A 12,553-nucleotide genomic window follows, 5' to 3' on the forward strand; every position below is an offset into this window, starting at 1 on the left:
TTTCTCCGTGCCTCTGTCTGCTAGCCCCTCCTGACACATGATACTGATTCTCACAGAAGCCTGCAGCCCAGCTTCTCCCTCCTTCCGTCACAGCGCATCTGGCAGAGGAACAGCACAGCTCACAGCAAGCCCAGGGCAGCATCCTGCATAGCCACAGAGCCTTCTGCTTATGAACATCAAGGTAAGGAACCACTGTCCTCTCAGTGTCTGTGAGCACCAGAATTCCTGCCCTAAACTAGCAGAAGCCGAGAAGCCTTGTAGATTGGCTGTGCTAGGGACTTCTATAAGATACTCAGTTCTGGCAGATTCATTCTTGCCACCGAGCTGCCCTTTTGCTATGTGTTGTACCTTCCTGGAGAGAGCTTGCAGGGAACTGATCATGAAACCTCAGTGGGGCAGGACTGACTTGTCAGTCCCTGAGCAGCCTGTGAGATGCTCTGAGTGTGTCTGTGAAGCCAGGACAAACACTCCTATCCCTGCAGAAGGGAAGCTACCTTGCAGGTAGCTGTTGAGCCTGCATGTCCCCAAGGCTGCACAGCAGGTACTGCTTGGACAGCACCCTCAGAGCGTTCCTCTGTAGGACTGCTTAGGACAGGGGGGCTGTGATTAGCAAGACGTGTGCATGACCCTCAGTTCTTCAGTAAAGAGAACAGGGCAAAACTTGGGTCTGCCTCTGCACCTCCTTCTCTCCATGCCAGCTCTGGAAAAAGCAGGTTTAGAAAGAACCACCCCTGTGAATTACACTTGGGATTCACAGTGCATTCACATGGGTACTGTCACGGTTAAGGTTTCTCAGAAGTGCTGGTTGTACTAACACTACCAGGCAGTGAGAGAGAACTAAAGTGTGTTTTCAACATGTCTGTATCCAGTTTGTCATGTGCTAGAGCCATATGCAGAATGCTTGAAAATCACCCCAGTATGTCTTTGATTATTATTTATTACATATTTTGGAAAAGATCTTATCAAAAGAAAATAAAATCAGCTGGTTTTTAGGGACTATATTTTAAAATACAGCCTGCTAAGCAACCTGTTGAAGCAAAATTGAATAATGTTCTATTACCCTCGTACTGCTGTACTTCTGTATTATTATTTGTGTTGTTTAGGAAACAAACCAAACAAATGATGTTCTTCAGATTCTGGTGGCTTTTGTGGATACTTGAATACCACGAGTTTTTAGCAGAAAATCTCAGGGAAGAGAAAAGATATGGATTGAGAAGACCAAAACCTAAACACATTCTGTCAAATACTATAGAAAAATATCCCAACCCAAGCGATCAAGGTGAATATTGTAATTTTAAAACAGGTGTGGGTTGGTTCTCTCCTCTCCTACCCTCTCCCCATCCCACCCCACCCCCGGCCACAGATTCATTTATTTGGATTCTGGACTATGTGGCTAACTTACCCTCTAAGATACTGCTTATAATCAGCCAGACTCGCCTCATCCTACATTTTCACATGCCTTATTTTTGCACTTTTACCTTTCTACTCCCATCTTTCTCCTCCCCTTTTGTGTATGTCAGAAAAAGAGATTACTTTGGGGCTTCATGGTGATATGGCTGATAGCCTGTTACTGTCAATAGCCCATATAACTGTATACCTATAGAAGTAATTTTGTCAGTAGTTCAGAAAATTAATACTCTGCGGATCCTACTTTTGAAAATTTCTGTGTCACTGTCAGTACCAGGGGCAAAATCTAGCTCTGTCAAATCACATTCCAGTGTCTTATTCAGTAAGACTTTTTTTCCTGTAGATGACTTCCACCTTTCCAGTCCTCATCCTGGTAAGATATTCAGTGAAATATCAGGCAAGAGGACATAATGAATATATAAAACCACTACAACACTCCTCATTTTATACTACGTGACATAACCTCACCTTCAGTTACTTATTCTCTGGGGCATCTGTTCTGTAGCAAATTCCTCAGCCTCTATATTCTCTATCTTCATGAGGGTCTCACATTTGTGATGGCAGATGTTTAAAATAATTTCACTCGCAATTTTGAAGCCTGAACTATATGTAAGGGTAAGGGTAGAATGGGATTTAGTACGGAATCACTCCACTCACCTACCTTCCCTATTTATTCTAGATGAAGACTGCATTCTGGAAATCTCTTTTTTACTGGACAGCTCTGAAAGTGCTAAGGACTATAATCATGAACAGCAAAAAAAATTTGTACTGGAAACAGTAGACAGAATGAAAAGTCTGCAGCTCAGTTCTGGACGTACTCTTAGCTGGAGGATGGCCTTACTACAGTACAGCAGCACTGTCTTCATAGAGCAAACTTTCCATGACTGGAAAGGTCCTGAAGCATTCAAATCCCACCTTGCTCCCATCACCTACATAGGGCATGGCACCTACACAACTTACGCTATAACTAACCTCACACAACTCTATATGACTGAAGGGACTCCAGGTAGCGTTAAAGTAGCTGTGCTGTTCACTGATGGAGTGGACCATCCAAGAAACCCAGATATTTTTGCAGCTATAGCTGATGCTAAACACCAAGGAATTGTATTTTTCACAATGGGAATGACCAGAGTGGCTGAGGAGGTTAGCAATGCTGCCAAGCTCCGGCTCCTGGCAAGTGTCCCAGCATCCAGGTTTGTTTTTAACCTCCAGGACAAAGAAACTGTGGAGAAGGTTGTCAAGGAAATGGTATGTATGAGAAAGAATTTGAAATAGTTACAGGAACATACATGTATGGTCTTATTTCCAATATTTTGGAATGCTTATGCTATTGAAGAAACCTATACCTTTTACATGTTAAAGTGGTCCACTTGTTAACAAGACACTGTGCCAAAGTCCAGGTTTCCTTTCTCTCCCCAGCATTCAGATTTTGCCAGCCAAAATATTTGAAGTTGGAAACCAAATTAGATCTTAAAAGTCTTGTTGTGAAGTTATTTATATCTCTGGTTTTCCTCCCAAGAAAGGTATTTTAAACCCCCTTTCTTAAAAAAAAAAAAAAACAAACCAAAAAACAAACAAACAAAAAAAAACAATGACAATCTTTGACATCCTGGTGCTTTCTTCTGTAGCAAGTAGGAATGTGATACTGCCTTTTGTTCCAAAAATTGCAGCTCTCACAGAAGTGAAAATAAATTTGTAGGCCTTAATGGCAATATGTCAATTTAGATAAAATCTGAACTTGGTGATAGACATGTTTAAATTTCCATGGAAAGCCTATGACATAATCAAGAAGAAGTGTGTAAATGGAGCTTGAAGTTTTGCTTGGGTGCCTCTTTTCTGCATGTGAACTTAATTTATAAGAAATATTCCCTGCCAAGTATAGAGAATACTGTCATTCTCTAGCCTATAGATCTGGTGACACAAGCTGCAGATGGAGTCCTGATCTGAGCATGCACAGAGATATAAAATACCAGGAGACTCCTGTAGCTGGAGACTTCTGCAGTGAAACTGACACCTAAGTGTCATACAGGCTCATTCAGGCCTAGAGCATGTATACAACCTGGCCTTCCTGTCTGTCTGTCCCGCACTGCAACAGTCTGCCACTCGGCATTGGTTTCCCTGCATATCACCCTTCCTATCTTCTCTGCTATTACCATTGCTTTCTGTATGTCAGCAACCACCCCTCAAGTGGCTAAACACACTTTATTTTACCTGTTCCAAACAGGCACCCATCACAGGTGCCTCCTTTTGAGAACATGGGTGCTGTCTGATTTAAATCATGGCTTTGGCATAATTATATGTGCATACATGTGAGTTTTAGAGATTTGTATTGTGTTGCTGCTCATCAACACATTTATGTCCTCTCAAGACATCAGTTGTGAAAAGTGAGAGGATTGAATTCCATGTGGGTGTTTCAGCTGTAGAGATCTAAAAAAATAACAGAGCTAATTCAATGATGGTAACTTTATAAGGTCACTGTCAAAGCCAGATCTTTTCTAAGGTGTTCTGGTGTTCTGACTGTTCTCATTTTGTGTGTTTGCCTGATAGTATGCATAGAAGAGCTTCTGATTTTCTCAAGTGTAGAGTACGTATCATTTACTCCTACTAGAGAGCTGCTGCTATTCAGAACTTTGGAAATGTAGTTTCTGGGTTCCCATATACCTGCTACAGATACTATGTTGGCTTAGGTCTGTTTACCATTGTAATTTTAGCAAGTTACAATGGCTGGACTGTGGAGTCAGTGATTTGTGCAGTCAACAATCTATAATAAGTAAATTCCTATTATAGATTTAATGATTTAAATTAGTTTTTAGAATGGAGAGATTGCTAGAATGTTTCTCAGAAATTAAATTTAATTAATGTTAGTTAATGTTAATTGCATACTTTAATTAACTAGCTGCTGAAGCAATTTATTTTAACATCTTTCAGTGTCCTTCCTGTAGAGCTGGATTATGACTTTAAGTTTCTAATGTTGTTTTGAATATCTGTCTTTACAGAAAGATCTCTCTGAGGAAGAGGTAAGTTGTTTTGTTTGGGGTTTTTTTCTCCTGTGCAGAACTACTGCTTAATACAGACATTTACAATTATATGGAAATGTAATTCAAGAAAACTGATTGTTCAGAAAGTTGGTGAAATATTGAGTCTAATGAGATTACCTTCAAGTAAAACATGCTTTTGCATTTGCAGGCCAGAGCTTCAATTTGCTATCCTAATGTCATTTCCTGTCTCTCCTTATTTTCAAAGTTGAATAATAACAATGAGTGAGCATTCATGTTAGCCAGAATTTGCTGATGTCTTGGCACATCATCCAACAGACTCAGTGGATAAGAAAACACGACGCAGAGCTGAGTGTGGTGCAGTTCTGGCCCTTAATGCTCTCCCTAATAGAGTTTTTAAAAAGGAAGGAACTCAAACAAAGCTCCACCATAGCACTTTTCCAGCTTGTCCACACTGTGTCACCCTGACTGCAGCCATTGGTAGGTCTGGCTGCCATTTTGGGGGGACTAAAGTTAACTTTCCTCTTAAAGATGTTAGTCCTACTTAAGGTACAGTTATCTCAGGCAAAGACTGTTCTGATGAGCACGCTCAAGGAAACTGCTAAATATTCTGAGTGTTTGCAAAACTTAAAGCAGTTTATTTTTCATTCATTTCCACTGGCATGTTGATTTTTGTCAAAATAAATCCTGAAGTAGTAAGACATTCAGTGTTATCCTTAGAAAACAAAGTGTTACTAATTGTGATATTCAGGTAAGAATGATATTTAAACCCTTCGCTTCTAGACATCTAGTGGAAGTTTAATAAATAATAAAACAAAAAATAAAAACAACATTCCTTATTCTTCCTCCAAAAATAACCCCAGTATCTGTAATAATTCTGTATTATGTAATGGTTTTAAAGTTTCAAAAAGATCCTACATACCATAATGATGTCTGCCTGAGACACATGACAGTAGAGATGGCAGAAGAAAAAGAACAATTATAAACTGTTACAATGAATTGCATTAACTAGATAAAAGTATACAGCCACAACATGTTTCGTTTATAGATCAAGCTAGAGCTAAACTGTGATCTATCCTACATATAGTGAAGTGGAACAAGTGCCAGATGTTTTCTTACCCCATTGTCTTGGCTGTCTCTGCAGTGACTAGTAATCAAACCAGATCTATAGTTACAGACGCAGCATACCAATAAACTGACCTTGTGAAGAATTTGAAGGTAAAACCATTACTGAGATGACTGAAATTTCAGGACTGATATTTCATTTCAGGAATGATAGGGATTTTTGGATGGAGTGTAGAAGACCACATTCCTGATGAGTGGTAAACTAACAGTTAAAAGATTTTTGTAAAATATGTAAATATAACTAGGTCATTACTGGTATACTCAGACTAGCCACACAGTAACTTAAAAGCAGTGTTCATGTGTTTTCTATCTGTTCTATCAAAATGTGCTGATTTGGACTATTTTCATTCAAAGTGTCCCCAGGCTGCCACATGTAACTGTGAGAAGGGGGAAAGAGGCCTTCCTGGCCCTGCTGTAAGTAGCTGCCATTTCTCAAATAACAATTAAACAATGTAATTCAAGATTTATTTGATTATTGGTTTCTTTTTTAGGAAATAGTTTGAACTCAAATCCTAAGACAACAAGAGTTCAATGTTCCATACCTAGTTACATTGCATGGAAATGTCACACCAATAGGAAATCCATAGAGAGACCTGAGAATGCCATGAGACACTCCTGTAAAAAGAACAGTGTGATGTGCTGAGGCTCTCCTTTTAGCTACAGCAGTTCAAAAGGCAGGAAGGAGCAACTTCCTGTGTGGAACAGTAATTCACATGTTGCAATCAGACAACCAGACCAGGTGGATCTAACTAGCCCCAGATCAAACATTAATATCTGAAAACTCTGAAAGCAAGAGCGAGAGCAAGAGGCTGAAGCAAATATCCTAAATATAAATATATATATAAAAGTATATATTGTAAAATAAAATTATTTTGCTAACATATATTATAAGAGTTTTATTTTGTTGTTTTCAGGGTAAAAAGGGTCGCACTGGTGATGATGGAGCTCCAGGCCTGAAAGGAACAAAAGTAATGCGATTTTTCAGATTTAGAAGAAAGAGTTGGTACTTCATTAGTATGGAAAGACTATCCTGATAGTGCCCATGTACTTTCCACCTGTGAATGCTTTAAACTTCATCTACACCCTCGTACTACAGTCAAGACTGAGATTGTTTACAACTTAAAATCTTAAATCTAATGTTTAAAATCATTGAAGGGTAAAAAGAGGGAGCTGGTATGCTGCCTGTATTGCATTGAGATGTCTACTCAGTTAATCAGGACAATACTATCTTATCCTGATTTCACTGATCTTGATGTTGAATTATTCATAGGGGGAGCCAGGTCTCAATGGAATTCCAGGACGAGATGGAATAGAGGTAAAGAAAGATTTTTTACCTTCTTCTCCCATGAGCAATTAGTGTTCCTTCAAGGCAAAACACCTTTTCTAAAAAAGTTAAAAAAAATTATAATAGCAAATTTCAATTCCGGTTTACCAGCTAATGTTCAGTAACACTAGAACTGAAAATATTATCATTGCTTAAAGAAATCATTCCTTCTTACAAGAGTGATCTAGAAAATGCTCTCTAGTAACGTATAGTCCCTCCTAAAAAGTGTGAAAAGCTCTGATACGATAATCTAAGAACATTACAGAAATGGACACTTTGCCTGCATCTTTTTGGGTCAGTTTAAATTTTTCATTTGGCAAATAAAGAATCCAGTCTGTAATAGCAATGAAAAAATTGAACTAAATACATATAAGGAAGAAACTGTAGGACTAGCTTCTTACTGCTTAACTCTGAATTCATTCACATATGAATCACTCTATGTTTTCTTACCTATTCATTACATCCTTTTTAATTAGTGACTTTTTTCTTGCTTTCTTATTTTAGCATGTTCCTCACTAAGAAGGAAATATGAACTCTAGTTGATCTGCTTTTACATCATCAAAATCCCTGTCTAAGATTGTTCACACATAAAACAGCATCTATGATGACCAGTAGGTGCAGTATTCAGAGTCGTATTGCCATGTTTATCAGAGATCACCTTCACTACCTGAAATGCTTCTAGAAAGTAGAATGTTAGTAGCGCAGATACTCACATGCTTTCATTTGGGTTATATATCCTCACAGCCTGCTTTGCTTTTTTTTATTTTCCCAGGGGAAATCTGGATATAAAGGAGAGAAGGTACTACTTTTAGTCAGAAGTTCTGCTTACACACAGACTTTTGATGTTATTATTATTTATTACATATAGTGTTGCATTTGTTATAAATACCAGTAATGAACAATAACATCATCTTACCAGCTGCTGCACAAGCTCTAATTAAAGATGTGTTCCTTCCAAAATGAACTTACATTTTGGAATGTAACTGTTAAATATATCATGAATAGAAGATCACTTAGGTTTCCAACTAAAGCACACAAAGAATAAGGATGATATGCTCAATATAAATCATGAATATTCCTGTTCCTTTCCAGGGTGAAAGAGGTGAATGTGGAATCCCAGGGATAAAAGGAGACAGAGTAAGTAGCCACAAGGTTGTTACGCCTTCAGGAAACACGGTTAAAATACAGGGAAACTACAGTTCCCTCAGTAACAACCATGGTGACAGATTTAAGACAAATATGAATTCCAAGGCTGAGGAAAATTAACATCTGACAGTTTAAGAAAAGTGAAGTAAGCAAGGATACCATTTTCAGTACTTTCTCAGCTCCTTCTATATTTTCATGTGATTCCTCTTAGGGCCCAAGCCTAAGCCAGTATATAACAATACTAAAACTCTGCTTGATTTTAACAGAGGCAGAAGGCTTGAAGTAGTAAGCAAAGGAAATGAGAGGTGAAAATGCAATCAAGGTTTCTAACACCAATCTTCAAGATTTGGTGTGTAATTGCTGTGAATATTTTAAATGAAACAAACAAGTTTAATCCTGGATTACTGGTCCTTGGTAATTAACTCTATTCATTCTTACTCTGCATTCTGATTACCACAGTCAATTTTTAAAATATTTATTTAACACTTGCTGGCTGCTGAGCTTCTCTTGATATTACTTTTTATTTTAATGTAAAGATACCTAAATAAGATACCTTAGTAAAAAGTTCTCTAAAAATAGTTTTGTCCAAATCTAAATATACTTAAATGTACCCTTTTTTCCACTTGCCTTTTAGGGTCTGGAAGGTCCAGTAGGCCCCAGAGGAACAAGAGGGCTACAGGTAAGAAAAGAAAGGACACTATAAAACAAACAATACCTGGTTCCCTGGAATTCGAAGCTCTGAGATAATATCATACCACAACTGTCACAGAATCTTTGAGTCACTGAATTCAAGGCATCCAAAATCAGTCTTCTTAAAGAGCATAATTAAGAAGAATTTGGAGGAGCAGTCTCGACAAATGAATCATCCTTATAAGTGACTCAGTCTCAAAGACCACAGCAAATACAGTTCCATGAAAACCAAAGTCACTCATTTCCCATTCAGTGTCTTAACTATTTCATTATCTCACAAAAGTACATGGAAACAGTAGTGTTTTTTCATCCCCATACTCTTGGACTGAAGGCTCAGTTATTGGGATGTTTTGGTAAATCTTGACTGTAGATTACCTTTAATTGTACTCGAGTAAAGGGAGAGAGAAATTCTCTCCCCCAATTACCAGACCCAGCTCCAACTGTGGTGACTGAATCTATACATGCATCAGAAAGCAAAGCTTCAGTTCTGAAATGTTTGTAACTCACATTTTCATGCAGACTACAGCAAATTGGAGGTTGTTTTTCAAGCTGCCATGTTCTAAAAGCTTTAAAAAATCTCATTAAATCACTCCTGTTTTAATAGGGTCCACAAGGACAATCTGGAGACCAAGGGCCTGAAGGCCTGCAAGGATCAAAGGCAAGAACTGCATTATTTCTTCTTTCTTAATGTTAACAGTTATTAATCGTATTAAAACAGCCTGACAACAATAATGCTTTTATCCTTATATCCCATACCCTTCTCATAGGGAATGAAGTTTAATGTGACATTGCTAGCAAATCATATACTCTTTATATTCTACAAGGTTCTAAGAAAGATCTTCAATTGCTCTTTATCTGGAATTCAGGTCCAAATCACACTCCAATCTTTTCTCACAAACAGTCAAAATACAGCAGCATCACAGAATATTATTTAGCAGCCGTTGAGCATTGCATTTTTTCAATTTTCAATTTAGACTTCTTTTTCCCCCATAAGTGCCAAGCAGGAATTCTGTTTGGGATCTCAAACAAACTGTTCTCCTAAAACATTCTCAAGAAGAATTCTATACAACAAAATTAGTAGTCCCACTGTTTACTGATGTGCAGCAGAAAATATCTGAAAGTCATGAGGATAAGTGCAATTCAGGACACAGTCTTGCAATGAGCTTTCTCAAAGGGGCTCAGAAATCACACAGTGCCTCACTGCAAGATCCAGTCTTCTCTGTAAACATAAAATATTGTTTGTTTGAAAAATGTATGATTTACGATTATTAAATCCTTAAGATTTGCTGGCTTTACTTCTCCTTTACCCCATTGTAAATTCCAGGTATACCAATGGAGATTAATTCTTTCTGTGGTTCTATGATGACTTGATGTCTTTCATAGTAGTTCAATGGAAAATGCAAATATCACTGCATATTATCAACAGTTAAGGGAACTGTTTTAATTTCATTAGGAGAGACCACAGTTACACTTTGATTCTCAGAAAAACCTTGAAGTGAGTAATTCACCTAAGGCTAATGGGTTCTTTAGCTATTGAAGGGAATATTGTTGTGGAGCAAAATCTTGAAAATACATTTATAGAGGACATTATCTCTTTTGATATCCCTCTTGATATCTCCTTTCCACCATATTTATACCACCTGATGGCCAACAGTGAGGCATAGAGCAGTTGGGTATCAAAACTCTTATATCCCACATGAAACTAAGTATTTTTCAATTTGTTTAATCTGGTATCACTTTGTACAGGAAATATCTACGCTCTTAATAAAGGGAATTTTTAAGCATTGAAAGGGTGAACATATGAAGTACTGTGTAAGACAATTCCAATGTCCTGAAAGTCAGGATATACAAAAAATGAACTTAGAACCTGAGTGAAACTGATTTCCGTAGACACAGAAATGTTAAACATAAATGTTATAAGCAGAACTGTTTATTTTTTCATTCTCTAAAAAGGGTGAAAGAGGTCTCCCTGGGCCACCTGGCTTGCCTGGAGAGACTGGAATAGGACTGCCAGGCCCAAAGGTACAAGCATCTATCATCTTCTATATTGCATGTATTGTAAGGTAAGAATGAAAACCAAGACAGCTGAGAGACTATACTTGCTGGTGATGAGAAAATTCGAGCCTCCAAATGCTGGTTTTATGGTACTGGGAAGGTATTTTGTATGTTGATCAAACTTGCTTGGGGTGGAGGGGGAGGGCAGGAAGTATATTTTAAGTATGTACTTCAAAGGACTTTTTACAGTAGTTCTTACGCTTGGCATAACTAAGCCAAGCAGTGTATGCCTGAGTAAAATGCACACATAATCTTAAACAAAAATTATCCTGTGAAAACCAGGCTTGTTGGTTTGGATGACTGGCATAAAGAAAAAAACACTATGATAAAAATACTGACTCCTTAGAAAAGGACAATAAGTGATACATAATGTACTAGGAATATGATGGGAATAATTAGCCATTCAGATTCTTCTCTCAATGCAGAATTGAGGCTGTATCCTAATGCTGTGAAACTGCACCAGTTCAGTGTCTGTTGGGCCTTACATGCTATATGACTGTCAGGATACTAAGATTTTCTCTGCCATTCCTGTATTCTCCTATATCAATTATTTCAAGCACAGAATGCCTGATGAGTTGTTATATGCTGCACACATAAAAATACCTAAATCTGGCATTTTCAAAACACATCTTTGTTTGAAGGGTGACACTGGTTTGACAGGAAGACCAGGCCCTGTTGGCCCACCCGGAACTGGTGAGCCAGGACTTATGGTATGTCTATTTTTTATTTGGTGTGAGGGAAGCAGGACAGAAAGGAAAAATTCTTAGTGCTTCTCTGTTAGAGGGATATATGTGTGTTAAATAATACCATCTCTTTTCTTTCTTCCACTAGTTCTCAATCTCATATGTACTACATTGTCTGACTTTCATTTCCCTCAATAAACTGGGAATGTTTCCAGTTCCTTAACTTTTCTAATTACCTTAATCTCTGAAACAGCTAAGAAAAATACCACCTTACGCAAAACCACATACATATTTAAATAAATCTGTCCCCTGATAGATTCAAATCTGCCTGTGGTAACTTCAAAGTTGACTGCTTTTCAGTATCATTAGAATATTAACATCAGCATGGCTTTGAGAGAGAGACTCCATTTCAATCACTGTAACATTAGAAACAGTCAAACCTAAACAACCTTCTTAAAGATATTCAGACTGCATAAGTGGTCACAGGTAACAGTTTGACCAGTGTTACCTTTACAGGAGATAACAGAGAGAGAAATTAAAAAAAAAAAAAAAAAACCAAAAAGGACTTTCAGATTTTATAGTAGTTTTGGCTCTGAAATCTCTTCCTTCTTTTCCTTCCCTTCCTCCTTCTGATAGCTGTAAACTCAACCTCTTTGAGGTAATTCAGCAAACCATTATGCCAATTTTAAGGTTGCTTTTTTCCAAAGTGTCAGACAGCATCTTTTACTGAGCTGTTTACAATATAGTAGACTCAGAATCATTTCTCATCACCTGGCTGAAAGACCCCAAGTGCAACCACGAGAGAACTTTTTTCACAAATAGCTTTTCCCTTTTGACAAGGAAAGATAATAATAATCTCAAAAGAGGTGCTCCCATGAAAAAAAGGAAGACAGCTTGGTAACTGAACTGACTGATCTCAAACCTGATTGCAAATACACTACTGGAGAGGAGGGAGTTCTCCTTGAAGAGGCCACAGAACAGAGCATTACTAATAAGGCCATTGGTAACAATCAGTCAAAGCAGGGCAGCAATGCTTACCAAGTCTCTTCAGTAACGGCACAGAGAAAAGAGCCACTTTGTGGAGGAAAAAGTGCCTGTGGTGTGCATCTTTATTAGCCACAACAGCT

At 37.9% G+C, this 12,553-nt stretch overlaps 1 protein-coding gene across 1 annotated transcript in view; it reads left to right on the top strand.

Annotated features, from left to right (window-relative positions):
* Positions 1-1,122: 1,122 nt before the first annotated feature.
* The window catches only part of LOC104400187 (collagen alpha-1(XXVIII) chain-like), a gene marked incomplete at its 3' end in the record, with an annotated part of 33,515 nt that continues 22,084 nt past the window's right edge, over positions 1,123-12,553 (top strand). Inside the window, exons 1-12 of the mRNA XM_010012133.1 lie at positions 1,123-1,279; positions 2,087-2,655; positions 4,404-4,424; positions 5,883-5,942; positions 6,443-6,496; positions 6,799-6,843; positions 7,625-7,651; positions 7,945-7,989; positions 8,633-8,677; positions 9,293-9,346; positions 10,642-10,710; positions 11,385-11,453. Coding sequence (XP_010010435.1) covers positions 1,123-1,279; positions 2,087-2,655; positions 4,404-4,424; positions 5,883-5,942; positions 6,443-6,496; positions 6,799-6,843; positions 7,625-7,651; positions 7,945-7,989; positions 8,633-8,677; positions 9,293-9,346; positions 10,642-10,710; positions 11,385-11,453 — 1,215 coding nt within the window. The remainder of the gene's footprint in view (positions 1,280-2,086; positions 2,656-4,403; positions 4,425-5,882; positions 5,943-6,442; positions 6,497-6,798; positions 6,844-7,624; positions 7,652-7,944; positions 7,990-8,632; positions 8,678-9,292; positions 9,347-10,641; positions 10,711-11,384; positions 11,454-12,553) is intronic.

The sequence above is a fragment of the Nestor notabilis genome, unplaced genomic scaffold (genome assembly GCF_000696875.1).
Source record: "Nestor notabilis isolate BGI_N333 unplaced genomic scaffold, ASM69687v1 scaffold15823, whole genome shotgun sequence".
NCBI classification, from domain to species: domain Eukaryota; kingdom Metazoa; phylum Chordata; class Aves; order Psittaciformes; family Psittacidae; genus Nestor; species Nestor notabilis.